General features: G+C 44.6%; 2 protein-coding genes across 2 annotated transcripts in view; one reads left to right on the top strand and one right to left on the bottom strand.

The window, feature by feature from the left end:
* The first annotated feature begins 11235 nt into the window (after window positions 1-11235).
* Window positions 11236-18803, top strand: part of MOB3B (MOB kinase activator 3B) — a 199833-nt gene continuing 192265 nt past the window's right edge. Inside the window, exon 1 of the mRNA XM_032307294.1 lies at window positions 11236-11341. The gene's annotated coding sequence lies outside the window, so the exon portion shown is untranslated. The remainder of the gene's footprint in view (window positions 11342-18803) is intronic.
* IFNK (interferon kappa) lies at window positions 16196-16822 on the bottom strand. The gene has a single exon (XM_032307295.1). It carries the CDS (start codon window positions 16820-16822, stop codon window positions 16196-16198), a length of 627 nt encoding a protein of 208 aa, XP_032163186.1.

The following is an 18803-nucleotide window of genomic DNA, read 5'->3' on the forward strand; positions in this document are numbered from 1 at the left end:
GTATGATAATAATATGTTCCTTCTGATGAGACCCATACTATTCCAATGTGTTTATGCTAAGTTTATCTGTGCAAGAATTATAACTTGCTATAAATAAATACACTGATTCTCATTTTCTATTTGTGTAACTTCCTCAAAACAAAGTATTTGCTCTTTGTGTGGTAGATGAGTGTCCTTTCTATGTGGGGAGCGTTGTGCCGGAATCCATATCTTAGAATGGACAGAACTTAGAGAAATTCAGTGAAAAGACACAGGGGTGATTTTTTTTAAAACAAGAAAATGCAACCTACAGAAAAGCATTAAGAAAAACTTGCTATTATTTAATCATCGAGATGTGATTATCCCGATGAAATATCGGGATAAACCTGAACATCATATTTCAGGTGTCCCAAGAATCACGTCCCACTTAGCAATGTGTATTTAGTCATGGCTACGTGCCAGCTGCTTTATGAGCAATTTCGCATTTAATCCTCACAATGACCCCATGAAATGAACATCCCCTCATACGTGTGGAGAACACTGAAGCGTAGGTTAAGTGATCGTGCAAACGTTGATAGACATTTTTCACAAATAGTCTGCTTTTCTCTCTCTCTCTCTTTTCTCACCTGGAAGTTAAGTTGTACCTCCTCTTTCGGTGGAACCCATGCACGAGACCATACTACTCTTTTTAGCCAATGAAGTTTGAATAGGCAACCTGTGCTATTTCCAGGCGGAAGGCTGGAGAGCCTCTGGGAGCTTTGCCTTCTTCCCCTGTGCCACAGAGACTACCAACATTCTGGAAAGTGGCTGCTCCACAGCCTGGGTCCTTCAGTGGGGGATACAAAAGCAGAGCCCCCTCTCCCACCCCCATCAACCCAAGAAGAGTGGTCTGTACGAGTAAGACATTAACCTTTGCAGTTTTGAGCCACTGAACTTGAGGATTGTGTCTCTAGCAAAACCTGAGTGATAACACTAAGCCAGCTGGTTGGAACTTGACCCGCCTCTGTCACCCACAGCTTGTTTTGGGCTAACATGCTGGTCTGCCTTCCAGGTAGAGAATGATGACTAAGTGTATTATTCTACCCAGTTTGAGGAGCAGGAAAAAAATGGTCATTACCTCCGGTGACAGGAATTGAGATTCCCCAGGGGGCAGTCAGGACATAAATACGAGAACTGAGGTGGATCAGGGGAACTTCCATGGAAGATTTATTCAGAAGAGAAAAAAGAGTTTATGTCTTGGTGCATTTCCTTCCAGGCATGTTTAATGGACACTTAACATATATTTCCTCAAACAGTCCTACTTAAAGGAAAATTTTTTAGAGTTCCGGGCTTGGAATAGTGTTCTCTACTCCAGGGTCTCTCTCTGATTTAGTCTGACTTACTTTCCTATAGGACTCATGACAAGAACCTTCCCCTTTATTGGTCAGTACACAAGGTGGACTTCATTTCCAGTCTACCAGGAACCCAAATATGGCTTTGGATTCCCTCCAAATCAGAGCCTGAGATGTGGACTTGAATGCAGTTAGTTTACTTGGGAGGTGAGTCTGGGAAGCAGGAGTCTGGAACAAGAAGGAGGAAAAGCCAATATAAGGATGAATGATCAAGGGCCACTTCAGGCTGGGATCTCTAAGTCACGTAAAGAGTGCCTCCCATCATTGTCCATCTCAAGGATAAGAGGCTGGAACATTTATTCACTGCCTCTCCTTCCCTGTTGGTTGAGCTTAGGGGCTCGACCTAGCCTCCCTACAGCTTAGCCACTGTGCTCATTCCAGGGCTAGGCAAGCTCCCACAGCTGTGCAGAGTCTTGAGGCAGACAGTGGGATGATGCCTGATGTGTGCTTGAGATCTGGGAAACCAGCCACCGTAAGGGCACTGGAACCAGGGATATTTTCTATACCAAACCCCATCCCCAAACACTAATCTTAGTTCTTGCAGAGCTGACGGATACAAGGTGATACCAAGAGAACACCACAGGCAGCCCGTGTGAACCCTGGACAAGCTGCCTAATGTCTAAAATGGGGGTAATCCTACCTACTATCCACGGTCATTGTTAATATTTGGTGAGCAAACATGTGAAAATGAACAGCACGGGTCCTAGCACATTACATCTTCTCTTGCTTGACAAATATGAGTCCGCTGCCCTCCCTCTCCAGTAAATGCCATAGGACTGTCCTAGCTGCTGAGGCAAAGGTCCTGAGGGTTCTTCCAACCCTTCACTTGTGCCTTCCTTCTGGCTTTTGACGCTGACTACAATTTGAGCACCAATGAGCAGCAACTTCAAATGGAAACCCAAGTTTAGCCTCTGCTGAGATAAACAGAAAAGAACAAAGGAAAGCAAATAGGCAAGGAAAAGGAGTGAAAGTGTAATGCAATTTCATTGTTCTTCTAGGACATTGGGTAGAAATCTTGATGAGGTACCGACCTGTCCTAAATCCTCTTTGGTACAAAGTTCACGAAAGGGAAGAGAAAGAAAGGAGCAAGGGAAGAGAAGAGGGAGGGTAAGAAGAAAGAATAAATAAAAGGAAGGAGGGAAGTTATCCACCAGAGACTTTGCTGAGCATTAGGCAATAGGACTTGGGAAAAACTGTAACTGAAACTTTTCTAAAAACCTTTCAGAGAGGTGTTTTTTCTTCAGAAAAGCATCATCAGGGCTGTTCGATATCCAGGGCAAGTCTTTCATATTACTAGACATGAAACACGATCATATCTGAAACTGGCCAGAGGCCATTTAGAAATTCAATAATTATTCAACCCAAGGGGCTCTCCAAATGGTGAAGCAGCATCTTAGGAGGAAATTAATATTGAACAGTGTATCGAATCTAATTGGAATCTTGAGGAAATGGGGTCCTGAGTAGGTAAAACAACTGAAAGCTAAAGTGGGTCAGGACAAGTGATCCCCTCATTTTTGTGTCTTGTCTTAATTATGATGTGAAAAGAAGGATCTTGTTTATTTTTTATGCCAGGAGGGCAGGGGGTGGTTTGGAGATGCTCCTTGTTCATTAACAGCCAGTCAGACAATAGAACAGCTTACTCCTTTGTTTCCACAGATATTCAAGGGGAGCTGAGAACGCTCGAGAGACTTTTTTTGTTTTGCAAACATGGCAACTGGGAGTTAAGGACTGATGTACTGGCCTTGGTAGTGGACACAGATCACAAAGACAGTAAAGCTATGGGTTTTTTCCCCCTTCTAGAGAAAGTCCATGTGAGAGCTTCCTTATTTTCTTACTTGGAGGGGGAGGAGGTGCAGTCAAGTTGCAACCATCCATGACACACCAGCCTCTTCTCTGGTTTCCTGTCCCCTCCTGTATGAATCGCTTTGAGAACAAGACTTCATGACCCCACTGAGCGCACAATGGTCTGATTCCCCATCTTAGAAAGACTCACTCTTAAGTTGATTTGGGGGATCCATGCTGTCTTTACATGAGACTACTTTAGAGTCCAATTCTCCTGGCAACTAACTCTCCTTAGATCCTATCTACTGACCTACTTTAGGAGAATTCCTAGAGGACAATTCTCCGTTATTCAGAGTCTGAGGCAGACCACAAGTTGTACTACCCCTGGTGTGTGTCAGGCCAGCACAAAAACACTGGGCTTCTCTCAGGAGAAAAGTCACTTATTAAAGACTCAAATGATTTTAAAAAAAAACAAAACTGGAAAAAACACAGTCTAGTAGGGAGATCTGAAGGATATTGGGTCACTAGGAAAAATACAAATAGATCCAGAGAGCATGAGGGAAGATCACAATCTCATTGAAATAAAATGAATTTTTAAAAAAATAAGTAAGGAAAGCTCACTTTACTCCTATAGAATGGAAGGCAGGCAATTTTCTAGAATGGTTCCAAAGACCCCATCTTGTTTAGCTGCTCTGGTACAATTTTGAACTGTGTCACAGGTTTTTTTTTTTCCCCAGCCCTCAAACCCCATGACCTTTCCGTGCCTCATTTCCACTTCCACAAGATGGGATTCATATAATGTGGATTTCAGAGGACATAATTATAGACATCTAGTGTCATTATAAATGGTAAGAATTATGCCAGCAAGAAATGGGCTTTAACATGTGGATTCTTTTCATGGTTTGAAATTGCTTAAAAAGTTTTACATATATACATACTAGATATGAATAAAAGATTTATATGAATATCTTTATATATACCATATATATTTACATATTATGCATATCTTTTGTACATGTACACACACACCTCTCTCTTGTTTAAATTGCCATGACTTCAATGCTTATGAGAAGGTATGCCCATTCATTTCCGGGACCCAGAGATGCCCCATACAACATTGAGACAATCTCTCCAGGATTATGAGCAATCAGGGTTTTGAAAGCAAAATCAAAGTAGGTAAGGAGGAAGTGTGCCTTACTGTTCAAGATTTGTTAAGTAGACAGTTGGGTTAACTCTCGTTGCTTGGTATGAGAAAAGGACTCTGAGAATGTCTGTTCTTTGTTAGTAAGCTCCTGTAATCAATATGGTTAGCACACAATGCCAAAGGGTAATCAGACTACCAAAATTAATAGGAATGCCCTCTCACAAATCCAATTTGAGTGAGCTCTGCTCTCCTGAGCAACATGATTTTGAGTCTGTTTGTCAAGGACGACGCAAACATGTTTTCTCCACTTGACTCTATTGCAATGTGTTATGATGTTACTATGGTGACGCTCTTAGGCTCTCCCTTTGCTCTTTTGGTGCCCTCTCAGTGGAAGCTGTAATGAGGTGGTTTGGCAACAGAATCTTTCTGGGATTTTTCTCATTCACCACTGAAGACCAGCATGGCTTTCCTCTTACAGGAAATACATAAAGCATGAACTGAAAATGACAGAAAGTAATTTGCCCTGACTTGGGCAAAAAATGTAAATGTTATTAATTCTGTACCTAACTACCCAGAAATATTCTCTTTTTGTTTCCAATTCTAGGACATGACATCCCAAGAGGCGGTAAGTCTTCTAGATTGATTGTGGAATGTCACACGGGCTGGGGGCTAGGGTGTCTTGCCCTCCCAAGGGAGGAGCTATGGGAGGGTGATGTAGAACTATGTGCTGGAAAGAAAAAGAGATGCAGTTTCTGGAGCACATACGATGTGGCAAGCACTGTGCTAAGTGCATTACATGCATCCCTTGACAGAATCCATACAACCACTTATGTTATTTACCCCATTTTATAAAATGAGGCAATAGACACAGTGAATATGGTCTTTCAGACTCTGATGCCCATTCTATTAATTACTATGCCACTTTGTCTCCCTAAAATGCATCTTTCAGATGACCTGTCTTCTCTCATTTCCCTGCAAAAGCTTGGAAGTAAGAACCATGAGTGCCTCCATCCATACTCCTTAGACTTATCCCATCGCTACCTGGAGAGATTTATCTGAGACAGCTTGAAATCTGACAATTTTATCTTGGACAAGCACACTCTTGGGGCCTTCTCCACTGCTGTATCAGGACACACAGCAGTAATGGTCATGAGACCTACAACCAACATCCCAGTCATATTAGTTGTGTAATCTGGGGCGAGTCAATTCTTCCAGACTGTTATTTCACCTATAAAATGGAAATGGTGAAAATTATACTTGTCCAGAGGTCAGGAATAACCCAGTTGCTTTCATTATCTGTTTTTGCTCACTTGAGAACCTTTTGGTTCTAGGATATGGGAGGCTGTGCTCTGGACCTAGAATGACAGATCCATGATTGCCATTTTATAATGTGGCAAACAGAGAAGTCTCTCAAAACATTTTATCAGCAAGAAGTTCATTTTTGTCTTCTACTAACTGCCTTTTGAGTTATAACTTCAGACATTGCTTTGGCAGCTCTTTCATTAACTTTCTCCATCAATAACTTAGATGAAAATCATTACATTTCCTTTGATCTCTAGCCTAGCATGGGGGTCCCAGCCTTTATCATCTGACTGCACACATAGTCCCCATACCAACTAGATTAATCTTGGTTTCTAGGACACATTTAGCATTTTCCTACCTTCCTGTATCATTACAGGTTTTATGTACCTGAAACAACTTTTCTAACTCCAACAATGTCCACCTTATTTATTTATTTATAGATTTGATTTGTTTATTTGAGAGAAACACAAAGAGAGTGAGAGAGACCGAGAGAGAGAGAGAGAGAGAGAGAGAGAGAACATGAGCAGGGTGAGGGGAAGAGGGAGAGGCAGACTCCCTGCTGAGCAGAGAGCCTGATGCAGGACTTCATCCCAGGACTCTGGGATCATGACTTGAGCTGACGGCAGATGCTGAGCCACCAATTGAGCCACCCAGGTGCCCCAGTGTCCACCATCTTTAGGTCCAGCTCAAATGCCACATCCTCCCTGAAACTCCCCCTAGTCAACTCCATCCAGAATTAATCTTGTGTCTGTGCTCCACAGAAATGTATCGGCCTCTTCTATACGCCCCTTCCCCTCCCCCCTTCTTGCTAGTCATATTTCTCTAACTAGGTTGTAAGCATCTTGAGGGCAGGATCCCAGGCAGTCTATTGCTGCATGATAATGGCAGAGGAGTGTGAGGGTTCCACTATGGTTTTAAGTCACGCTGCCAAGTCTAAAACCTACCTACATGATGTACTAGGTGCATGACCTTGGGCAAGTTCCCTTAGATGGGGGAAATTTCTGGTCTCTAATCTCTTCACCTGTATTTACTGCATAGGAACTTTGTGAGAATTAAATGAGACATTCCACGTAAAGTACTTAGTGAGCACCTGACGTATGATGGGTGCTAATAGAGATTAAGTATTGGCAACACCCATAATGAGTTCTCTTCATTAATTAATTCAACACATATTTGAGTGCCACATTAGCATGTTCAGGTGGTATAACAAAATACCATAGACCAGATGGCTTAAATATTAGACATTTATTTCTCTCAGTTTTGGGCACTGGGAAGTCCAAGATCATGATGTTGGCCAGTTTGGTTCCTGCTAAGAGTCTTGTTGGCTTATGGATGACTTCCTTCTCACTGTGTCCTCATGTGGCACAGAGACAACAGTCTCTCTTTTCCTGTTTCTCTTTATAAAGCCACTAATCACCACTAATCTCACCATGAGCGGACTACCCTTATCACTTCATCTAACTGTAATTACCTCTTGATCTTGGGCAAAAGGCCAAGAAGTGGATAACTGTAATTCTCTCTTAAAGGTTCCAACTCCAAATACCATCACATGGAGGGTTAGGGCTTCAACATGTGGATTTGGGGGCGGAGGGAAGTGGGATATAATTCAGTCCTTAGCAAGCATCTATACATTTATTGAGCTAGTCCAAGGATAGAGTAATAAACAAAATAGATAAAAATCCATGTCATGTGGAATTTACCTTCTAGTAGAAAGAGTAAGACCGTGTGGTAGACAGAATAATGGACCCCCAAATGTCCACATCTTTATCTCCATAACCTGGGATCGTGTTATATTACACGGCAAGGAGGCACTGGGGTTGCAGACAGAATTAAGGTCACTAATCAGCTGTCTTTGACATAGGGAGATAATACTGGATTATTTGGATGGGCTCAGTGTCACCCGAAGGGCCTTTATAAGTGGAAGAGGGAAGCAGAAAGGTCAGGATGAAGAAAATGAAATCTGGACTGCTGTGGCTGGTTTTGGAGATGGAGAAAAGAAACCCTCTAGAAACCAGTAAAAACAGGGAAACTGACTGCCTTTCCTCCAGAGACTTCAAAGAGGAATGCAGCCCTGCTGACATCAATGAGACCTGGGCTGAAAGTCTGACCTACAGAATATAATAAATTTGTATTGTTGTATGTTGTTAAGTTTGTGGTTCTTTGTTATAGCAGTCATAGAAAACTAACACAGACAGAAAATGAATACAGGATTATATACATATATATATATATAGTCAGATGGCAATAAATTCTGAGAAATTGGAGCAGGGAATATGGATAAGGGAGTGTTAGAAGGGGAAGGTGATAATAATTTTAAGTAGATTTGGAAGAGGAGCCCAAGGAGGATTTGGAGTAGCAAGTTGACAAAATAGGACACACTTTTACTGGAATCACATTGGCTGCTTTATTGAGAATAGCACATATGGGGGGACAAGGTGGAAAGGGGGACAGAAGGTTATTGTAGTAATACTAGCTACAGGTATTTGTGGCTTGGTCTGAGGTGATGGAAAGAGGTCTGTCAATAAAGCCAATGAGATGTGTTGATAGATTAGGAGTGGAACAGAAAAGGAGAAAAGTCAAAGATGATCCTCTGGTTTGGGGCTTTAAGCCAATGAAAGGTTGGAGAGGCCATTCACTGAGATGGGGAAGACAGCAGGGGAGCACGTTTGAGGGAGAGGATGGTGTAGGTTGGGTGGACTCCTGGTACCTGAATCCTTTCCTTCCCCTAGTCTTTCCCTTCAGATTGCTTTTCCCTACAAGCAAAGAACCATAGACATAAGGAATAATAGCCAGTGGGAAACAGCATCTTGTTCAATTTGTGCCAGAGCCAGTTTGTTATGTAACACCTACGCAGGGTTCTGATAAAAGCCTGACTGGAGAAGGAGGTGTAGCCTGGGACGCTACAGATGGAATGTGTGCCCTCCCCAAATTCATCTGTTGAATCCTATGGCCCAGTGTGATGGTATTGGGAGATGGAACTTCTGTGTGGTGATCAGTCATGAGGGAGGATGTCTTATGAATGGGATTAGTGTCTTTATAAAAGAGGCCTGAGAAAGCTTCCTGCCCCCTTTTGCGTTGTGAGGACACAGTGAAAAATTGTCTAAGAGGAAAGCAAGCCCTCACCAAACACTGAATCTGATGGCAACTTATCTTAGACTTCTCAGCCTCTAGAATTGTGAGAAATCCCTTTCTGCTATTGGGAAGCCCCCAAGCTTTGTTGTAGTAGCCTGACCACACAAAGATGCAGGAGGACCAAGGAGGGCTTGAATCTAAATGCTGGCCCTTCCAAGCACACTGTGAAGGTGGACCCATCCTTCTCCAGCACACCAGGTCATAGGCAGAGAAGCTAGGAGAGAGTGAGCAAGAACTGGGGTATTATTCACTACAATGACCCCTCTCAATGATGAAAATTATCCAGGAAATATGGGTGGCTCCCTCCCAGTCACAAGATTTACCATTCCTCCCTGAGGAAATCGCCACTAAGGGGATAAAAGTGGGATGAAAGTTCTCTCCTCCCACAGGCAAAGCTGAAATGCAAGGAGAGAGGCAGAGATGGTTCCATTAATATTTATTGATTAGAACTGAATGCCCTCTTCACCGCGTGCATGTCTTGCTCATCAGTACTCTGGACCGTGAGTCAGATCTCCAAGGGCAGAGTCGGATCTCAGTGTTTGGCTTTAGTTTCTAAGGCAAAAAAAACCCCTTATTTTTCCTTTTTGAATGGACAGAAAAGATCATGCCAAGGGTATTGCAAGGCAGGCAAGAGACTTCCCATTTAGGGACTAGTGAGTGAAAGGGAAGGACAATTAAAGGTAAACTGGGGTAATTAAGAGATACTTCCATCCTGATTGTTCTGCACCGTAAGAGTGTTCTGATTGCCATGAGGCCAAAAGGACAAAAGCTTTAAAAGCAGTGACTAGGGTTTGAGGCAGTTTGGAAATGAAACTGCATTACTCAATAAGAATCATTGCCTAATTAATGGCTGTATATTTGCATCTGACTATTTTTCACCCTCATATTTGAGTTTCTTATTCACAATCTCCAATATCTTTGCATTGCCCAAGAATTAAGTGGAATCATTTAATCCAGTGTTAACATCATTAGACTATAACTATTTGTCTATCAAATATTTCTTATGATATCAGAAATTACTTAATATTGCAGAAAATGTGTGGTTTTAGAGGTTCTCATTTAGTAGTGGTGGAAATCACTTTTGGGGGAATGATGTTGACCTTGCATGCATCCTCATTTCTACTTACTATTTTTCCATACTTCCCGATATTTGGGTGGCTCAGTCGGTTGAGCCTCCAGATCAAGCCCTGATTGGGCTCCCTGCTCAGTGGGGAGTCAGCTTCTCCCTCTCCCTCTGCCCTTCACCTCTGCCCTTGCTTGTGCACGTGCACTCTCAAATAAATAAATAATATATATATAAAATATATAACATATATTATATATGTATATTTCCATACCTCTTTAAAGTGTGTAGTCAGAATTGTAAAATCCAGTACCTACTCATTTGGTACTCCCCAATCGGCATGTACTAAGGAGCTTTAGGGAAATAAAAAGATGTGGAAGGCATTATTTTCCTTAGGAAGTTTTGGTTTTTTTTTTAAGATTTTATTTATTTATTTGACAGAGATAACAAGTAGGCAGAGAGGCAGGCAGAGAGAGAGAGGAGGAAGCAGGTTCCCCAATGAGCAGAGAGCCTGATGCGGGGCTCCATCCCAGGACCCTGAGATCATGACCTGAGCCGAAGGTGGCTCAGTGGGTTAAACCCTCTGCCTTCGGCTCAGGTCATGATCTCGGGGTCCTGGGATCGAGCTCCACATCGGGCTCTCTGCTTAACGGGGACCCTGCCTCCCCCCCTCTCTCTGCCTACTTGTGATCTCTGTCAAGTGAATAAATAAAATCTTAAAAAAAAAAAGAATGCTTTCTATGTTAAAAAAAAGAAAAAGAAGAAAAAAAATAATGCTTTCTATGTTTAGTTTACCCTTAAAACCACCCAGCAAGGTAGATACTGCTTTTCCAATTTACAGAGGAAAATACTGGTTTAGAAGTCACAGACCGAAAATCACACAGTAGAAAGTCGCAGGGTGTGCCCGGCTTCCAAGGCCATTCTCAGTCCAGTACTCCCAGGTTGTTCTAGTGAAGCTGCCAGAATCTCAGTATTCTCCAATGATTAAAGCCCCCCCCCCGCCCCCGTCAGTATTTTCCAACAGTCTTTTTCAACAAGTGACAAAATCTTGGAGAAGGTGATTTCCCCCTTTCTAGGTGCCTTGGCTGTGTTGGACCCAGAACGCGAACTTTCTGATGCTCTCTCGCTCTCCGCCCTCGTGAGAGGGTCCCGGTCTTTTCGGCAAGCCCTGGAGCCCGCATATACCGCCCATTCCTCACCTCTGCGGGAGGCAAGATGAGCCTCCAGGCGACCTGACTTCACGGATCTGCCATTCCGCGGGCGGCCGCCAGGGGTCCCCGGTCGGCGCCCCCGCGCGACAGCCGCGCGCTGGGCGCCTGTGGGGGCTACTTCAGAACGGCGGCGGCTGGAGCTCCAACTCCGCGCTCGCTCGCCCGCGCGCTCGTGGAGACCGCGCGCGCTGGCCCCTCGCCGCTCGCTCCGCGTCCGCCGCGTGGATCCGCAAGCGTCGCGGGTCCGGCCACCGGCTCGTCCTCCTCCTCCGGCGCCGGCTGCGGCTGATCCGGCGCAGGAGCCGACAGGGCCGCGCGCTGAAGGTAAAAGCCCACGGTGAGTGAGAGCCCGCGCGCGGCGAGGCGAGGTGGCGCCGCCAGGCAGCTGCTCGCCCTCCGGGGTGCCGGGGCGGGCCGCGGTGTGGGGCGCCTCTGGGGGAGGACGCGTCGGGGGTGGGGGGGGGGGCGGGGGCGAGCGGCGGCTCTGGGGCTGCGATCCGCGTCAGACCCCTGCCCGCGCCTCGGCTCAGGCCGGCTCCTCGCGTGCCCTTCTCGGGCGGGAACGAGAGTCCCGTCCCCAGCCCGGGCTCCCGGGCCTTGACTGTGAAAGCTGTAGCAGTGAAATGCATGGCCCGCGGGGTACAAGTGCGTCCCGAAGCGTCCCGAATCGCGGGAGACTGCCGCGTGCGGGTCGGGCTGCGGGCGGCGGGAAGACAAACTTTTTTTGCGAAAGTGCGCCTGGGCGGGAGCACGGCGCTCCGGGCGTGTGCGGAGGCTGGGCGCGGGCTGCGCCGGGGAAGCCCGCTCCGCCGGCCCGCTCGCCCCGGGCACTGTCGGGGCTTCGGGGAGGGAGCGCGTGGCTGAAGGACGGGGAAGCTCTGCTGCCCCCTTGGGCCAACAACTGTCAAACATCTGGAATCCAGCCCCTCCCTTCCCCTGCGCCGAGGAAGGTGAAAACCCCTTAACTTTCCTTTGATTGGGACCCCTCTCCGAATGGAAAAGGGCCGCCCTCCGGTGCCAGGCAAGTGAGTACCGGAGACCTGCAGGCCCCTCAGGCTCCCCCCTTCACCCACCTTCCTGACCGCCTCCCAGATGTCCTTCCCGCAGGGACCACGCCACAGCGCCCGTGGAGATCGTGACGAATGGCCTTTTGTTTCTCCGCGTCTCCCCTATTGTTTGCCTTTGCAACATCTGACGGGGCTCGTGGAGAGCAGGACTCCCCCCGGGTCTTCCCCGCACTCCCCTACCTCCCGCCAGCCACACGGCCAGCTCCCGTCCGGCATCCCGACGGGGAAGGGCGAGGAGCCCGGCCCCCGCGAGGCCGCCGCGCCAAGGCCCTGCGGTTAGAGGGCGGAGGGAAAGTTGCTGCTTCCCCGCCTCCTCGGCTGCCTGTGGCCCGGGGCGCGTTTCTCGGATCCGATCCCAGACGCGCCGCGAAGAGCGCAGCCGGAGAGGGGTGCCGCTTTCCCGAGAGTGGGAGAGACCTTCCGCCCTCCGCCAGGGTGTCCTTGGGTGGTTCCAGCGGATTTAAATATCCGCCCGAAGGCGTGTGGCTGGGCCACTTCCACGGCAGGGGGGGACGGGATAAGGGCACTTTGGGTAGGCGGAAAGCCGAGGTCCTGGGGTCTGCGAGTTTTCAGGGACTGGAGAACAGGCGAGAATGGAGAAGGAAGTAACCCAAGAAGCCTCAAGACTTTGCCTAGAAACAGTGGTTAGGTGGCTCCCTCCAGACTGAACGTGGAATTTTGACTTAGGGGTAGGGCTCCAAGTTGAAATCCCAGCCCCCCTGTAAGCATTTGGAAAAAAGCAAATCCGGAGGATACCGCGCAGAGGGACGCCGCCAGGGCAGTGTTCACGCCAACAAGTTCTTGCGAACCAGTGGCTTGGAACTGCCTCCGAGTTCCCCAGGGGGTGCGCCTGTTAGGTTATAGGTGGCCCTGCTTCTTTGCCTTCCCTCTCAAGTCAGATGCTTACACATCGTGCCTCTTCTTAGTGTGGTAAGAGGTAGGGCAACAGCAAAGTAGGCACTCCGAGAAGGCAGAGTTCCCTTACGGTGCCCAGACTGTCGTTTTTGCCGGTGAGGGGAGGCCAAGCCTGTGCACCTGTTAGAAGCTGTGCACGCTCAGCTTTACTGTATCGGTGTTTCCAGCATTTTCTCATGGAGGCCCAGTCGTTCCTATTCCAAGGAAGCTCAGTTACACTCTTTCTACTCTCTACCTTTTGATCCCTTCCCGGAGCCTGGGGAGGGAGGAAGCAAGCTTCCATCAGAACACCTGTGACCTAGGTACCCACTCAAGCGTTTTATGTGGGACCTCTGCACAGTTCTGGGAGTTTTCCCTTTATCTGACTTACCAGAAATTTGACTTTCATTCAGTAAACAGAAAAACAAAGGAGACTGCTAACTCAGGAAGCACTTTCTCCAGTGATTTCTGGATATTACCAGTGGCACCAACAAAAGAAAAAAAGTGAAATTTCTGAAGCAATGGAAGGAAGGCACTTTACAAAGGTCTCATGAAAATGATGCCTAAGGAAGGATACCTTTGAAATTTAGCAGCTACTTAGTAGCAGCAGGAGTAGAACACGGCAGACCTGGGTTGCTTAAGAAGTGCCCAGAGGCATCATTAATCACGTGAAAGGGCAGTGTTTGTCCCAGTCTACCCCCGTAGGGAAAATAGGGTAATTGCAGTGAAAGATGAGCTTGAACAGTTTCTTTAACTTTAGAATTAGCCTCCCCTTCCCCAAATCATTGTAGAAAACATAGACAATATTGAGAGGTAAAAATGAAGAAAAAAGGAAAGGGGATATTATAAATAAGGCTCTAGTAAACAGTGTTACCCAAACATTTCCTTGGATTAATTTCTGGAGCTTAGTATAGCTAGGTTGAAAGAGTTAGTGCACTTTTTAGGATACTTGAGATTGCCGTATTGTCTTGTAGGAAAGTTGTGCCACTTTACCTGCTGTCTAACAATATACAAGAGGATTTTTTTTTTTCCCCTGTATCCCACACCCCGCTCATACTTTATATTATTATCACTTTTTCATTTCTGCCAGATGGATGGGAGGTATCATCTTGTCTTCTTTTGTATTTCTTTAACCACAAATGAGATTAAACATTTTTCCTGTTGTCTGTTAGTATTTCTTCCTTTATGATGATGCCAGTTTATGTCCTTAACCAATTTTTTTCAGTGGGGATGTTCTCCCTTTTCTGACTAGAGGTGCTCTTAGTGAAAGCATAGTGTTCTGACTTCTGACCCTGCCCTTGTAATCGGACAATCTTTATTGACTTGAAGTGCCAATTTTCTTCCCTCTAGCATAGCAAACATTTGGCAAGACTGCAGCCATAAATTACTGAAATGACTGACATGATCTCTGGTAGAGTTATTAGGGAGACTGTGCAAAAGCATTAGTAGAGAAATTCTTGGAAAATACCGGATACTTTCTGCTTAGTAGCTTGCAACCCCCATCATCTTTACAGTTTATGGTGACTTTTTTTTTCCTTCATTTAGAACAACTCTTAATGAGTTGTTTTTACTAATGGATTTAACTAACTCATTTTATTTACATCCCTTCCACTGATAGCCAGGATACCATAATCCACAACTTTTAATTTTTGCCTGAAATTTGCCTCTGTTTTATAAGATTCTCTGTTTGGCTTTACCATTTGAGCCCTGTACTTGAATGAACTTTGAATCTAAATAGGTCGGGAGCTTGCTTTTGAAACAGTATATAGCAGGGGAGGTTTCCCAAGGGTGGAACCAGGTACATTTGTGCTTTTGCCATTTGTGTAGCCACAGGTCTTTTTGTTAATTCTCACTTGACGGTGTACAGGATTCTGAAATGGGGAGGAGAGAGAGGAAGAAAAAAATTAATTTCAGCTGGATGATGGATTAACACAGATGAAGGATCACACAAGAAAATTTAAGTAAATAATCTAGGTAACCTGGATACAAAATAATTTCTAAAAAGATAAATGAGATTAAAGTGTCATGTATTATTATAACTAGTCTAGTTAACAGTCAGAAAGTGGTCTTTCTATTGGGAAAATCCAGTGCGCAACTCATTGTGAAATATGCAGGTACTTCATCTCAGGCATTTAAAAAACACACAGAAAAACAGATTTTATATATATGTATGTATATATATATATATATATATATATATATATACATACATATATATATACATATATTTTTTTTTGCAGCATTTTCCATGCCCTTGGATGTAGAAATCAAATAGTATGCAGTAGGAATGAGCTGTGTTTTCTACATTACAATCATTGGCTCTCAAAGGATGAGTGAGAACTTAATGGCCATCTAATTCTATCTGATATCACTGAGGATCTTCATTCTCTTTTAAAAAATAAAATAAAATGAAAATGTCATCCTACAAACTATATAATTTCAAACAAACCAAACTGAGAAGCAAATAGGACAGAAATTTCACCTTTTTTTTTTTTTTTTGAGGGCAGGGGGTAGAAAAGAAGGGTTTTAACTCTATGAAAGCTTGTATAAGCTCCTTTAACATGTTCAACTATCACAGAATACACAGCCTTGGCAGCATGACAGTTAAATCACTGAGGTGTTACATTTTGCATCATTCTCTCATTCATATCCTCTAACATTGGCATGGTGAAGTTCAAAGGCCATAGAGCAATACAAGTAAAAAATAGCAAAAGAACGAGAAAGAAAAGAGTAGAACATGGAGAGGATCTTATTCCTTTATTTAAAACTATCTTCAGGGGCACCTGGGTGGCTCAGTGGGTTAAAGCCTCTGCCTTTGGCTCAGGTCATGATCTCAGGGTCCTGGGATTGAGCCCTGCATCAGGCTCTCTGCTCAGCAGGGAGCCTGCCTCCCCCACTCTCTCTGCCTGCCTCCCCCACTCTCTCTGCCTGCCTCTCTGCCTATTTGCGATCTCTGTCTGTCAAATAAATAAATAAAATCTTAAAAAAAAAAAAAAACTATCTTCAGAACTTTCTAAGAAGACTGTTGGTACCCAGCGGTGGTTGGCACCTCTTAGAAAGGTTGGATGTAGCTGATGTCTCAAGGCCAACTTTAGAGACAGCAAGCATGACCTAAATCACCGTCACCAGTGGTGGGCTGGCTTATAGGATAGCCCAAAAATTCTTAAAAAGAAGACAAAGGGGAGGGAGATGTTGGAGAGAAAGGGAATTTTAATTCTAAAAAATATACCTTATTTCTTCCTGAGTCGGGCTGCAAATTTCTGAAAGTAGTAGAAACATCTCCTGATTTCCGCTCGGATGATTTCCCAGGCACAGTGACTGTATCTCTTTTCTTTCAGGAAGTTGTCTATCCTATTGAAATACCTCCTCAGTTTTCGGCTGTTCAGCTGGGGGACCAGAGCTCCTGACCAGTTCATCCCATCTTCTGTCATCTCTTTCCAGTCTTCCTTTTCCTGCTCCTCTTCCTCCAGGCATTGTTCCAAGTACTGCAGCTGCTGATCAAGTCCGATTTGGATCTGTTTCAGATAGTCGCTTTCCCAAGTGGATTTGAGGGTGTACTGACTGAAGATATTGAAAGCCTGTATAGACATTTCATAGAAGGCCTCCTTGATGTACCTTTTCACAGGCTGGGTGTGTGACAGGATCTCTTGGGGCAACTCAAACGCTTTGGTTTCGCTCAGGCACTCTGCAGGAAAGTTGCTGCTCGTACTGCTCAGGAGTCTCAGGTTTTGCCAGGTGACTTTTCTCAGGTGGAAGTGCAGCAAGTTACAGTCCAGAGAGAGGATGCCAGTGATGAGGAGACCCACAAGGCATGCAGGCCACAGACACTTTCGAATCACGTCAGGCTTTGTGCTCATTTTTTTTTCCCCTCAAGCTAAAAAAATCCACCAGACTCAGGGTTGACAGTGATGTTTTAGGTCTTAAGTATCCCGACGTGTGCCTTTTATACACCTGAATAATCTTGGGTGGGGAGGAGTTTTCTCATTCCTCATTTTATGTTTCTCAGGGTTTCAGCCCCTTTCCGTTGCCTCTGAGGTTTGTTTTGACTTTGGGTGATGCTGACTTTAGAAATGCTAATCTTTTTCTTTAAAGTGAGCAAAGCTTTACCGTTCCATTACCTTAGTAGTCGGGATGACCCATCCCAGGACTCCAGGATTGTCATAACAAGATTGATGCAGACTGTTTCAGAAAGAACTGAAAGTCCTGACTCTATACACTCATCCATCCAACCCTGTTACATAAGAGGGCGAGCGATCTGTTAAAGAAATTTATTTATTTATTTTTTGGATCTGGCCATGTAGCCAAACGGCCTCTCTCGTTGAGTTAATCATAGATGTTGGCCAAATGACTTTAATTATTTGATTGCAAGGCCACCAGAATAGAACATAGCCTAGGTTTCCCTACTCTTGTTGAATTAAGCTTCTCTATTTGGATATTTTCTCTTTTTTAATTTTCCTGGGTCTCAAAGAAGATGAAAAACAGAGTTGGTGAGTTTGAGCATGGCACTTACTGTAAGCTGGCTTGGTTTTCTGTTGTCATTAGAAAGTGTTGTTACGGGGCACCTGGGTGGCTTAGTGGGTTAAAGCCTCTGCCTTTGGCCCAGGTCATGATCCCAGGGTCCTGGGATCGAGCCCCGCATCGGGCTCTCTGCTCAGCAGGAAGCCTGCTTCCTCCTCTCTCTGACTGCCTCTCTGCCTACTTGTAATCTCTGTCTGTCAAATAAATAAAACCTTTAAAAAAAAAAAAAAAAAAGAAAGAAAGTGTTGTTACTCTGCAACTAGCCTTTCCTTTAGTTAAACCCAAACTAGCACCTCCCACGGCTGCCTAATGTTTCCCACGCCTCTGATACCCATCATAGAAGTACTTACTACATATATTACTCTATGTGTGCACTCTCTAAATAACGATTTCACATATTCTATGAGGTGACTAACCTGGAAAAAATTTTGAAAACGAGCCCTTTAATATTTTATAATTATAACAATATACATTGACGCAACCTTCCTAGAGAGCAAAATGGTGATATGTATCCAAAGACTTAAAAATGCACATGGTCTTTGACTCAGCAGTTCTCCCTCTAGGAATTTATCCCCAAGAAATAATGATGGACATCTTTAAAGACTTCGCTGTCAGGAAGTTTATCATACAAAAAGAAAAGAAAGGGAAAACAATTTAAATGTTCAGTAGTAGGTAGGTGGTTAAGTATATTTGGTCACTTGGGTAAATTCACTTCGTAGTTTAAAACCAAGCTTACATGGGTAGTATATAGAGGCTGACAGTATGTTTGTGAAATACCTACATGTGCATATATGTGCAGAAAAAAAAATCTTTTTTTTTTAATTTTTAAAAGATTTTTATTTATTTATTTGACAGAGAGAGAGATTACAAGTAGGCAGAGAGAGAGGGGAAGCAGGCTCCCTGCCGAGCAGAGAGCCCAATATGGGACTCGATCCCAGGACCCTGAGATCATGACCTGAGCCGAAGGCAGAGGCCCAACCCACTGAGCCATCCAAGTTCCGCTCTAGGATACTTCCAGAGGACATGTGAATTTTACCCAAGACTCAGTTCTCATTCCATAGAATAGCACAGAATATGTGGGAGTTCAGTGCACCATGTTTGCAACCTTTTAATAAAAATATGTATGTTTATATATATATTTATGATTAAACATACACACAGTCTGTAGAGTGCAAAGCATCTCTGTAGGCCATACCTTCTTATATAGCTCATACAACTTCTTACATCTAAAGCTTGTTACCTTGGCCTAGAAGGAACTGCTTGTCCCTCTTTGGGGCTTTTAAATGTGTTGTCTGCCTCTGTTATGGCTTTTTTAAGGGC

The sequence above is a fragment of the Mustela erminea genome, chromosome 12, assembly GCF_009829155.1.
Source record: "Mustela erminea isolate mMusErm1 chromosome 12, mMusErm1.Pri, whole genome shotgun sequence".
Classification (NCBI taxonomy): domain Eukaryota; kingdom Metazoa; phylum Chordata; class Mammalia; order Carnivora; family Mustelidae; genus Mustela; species Mustela erminea.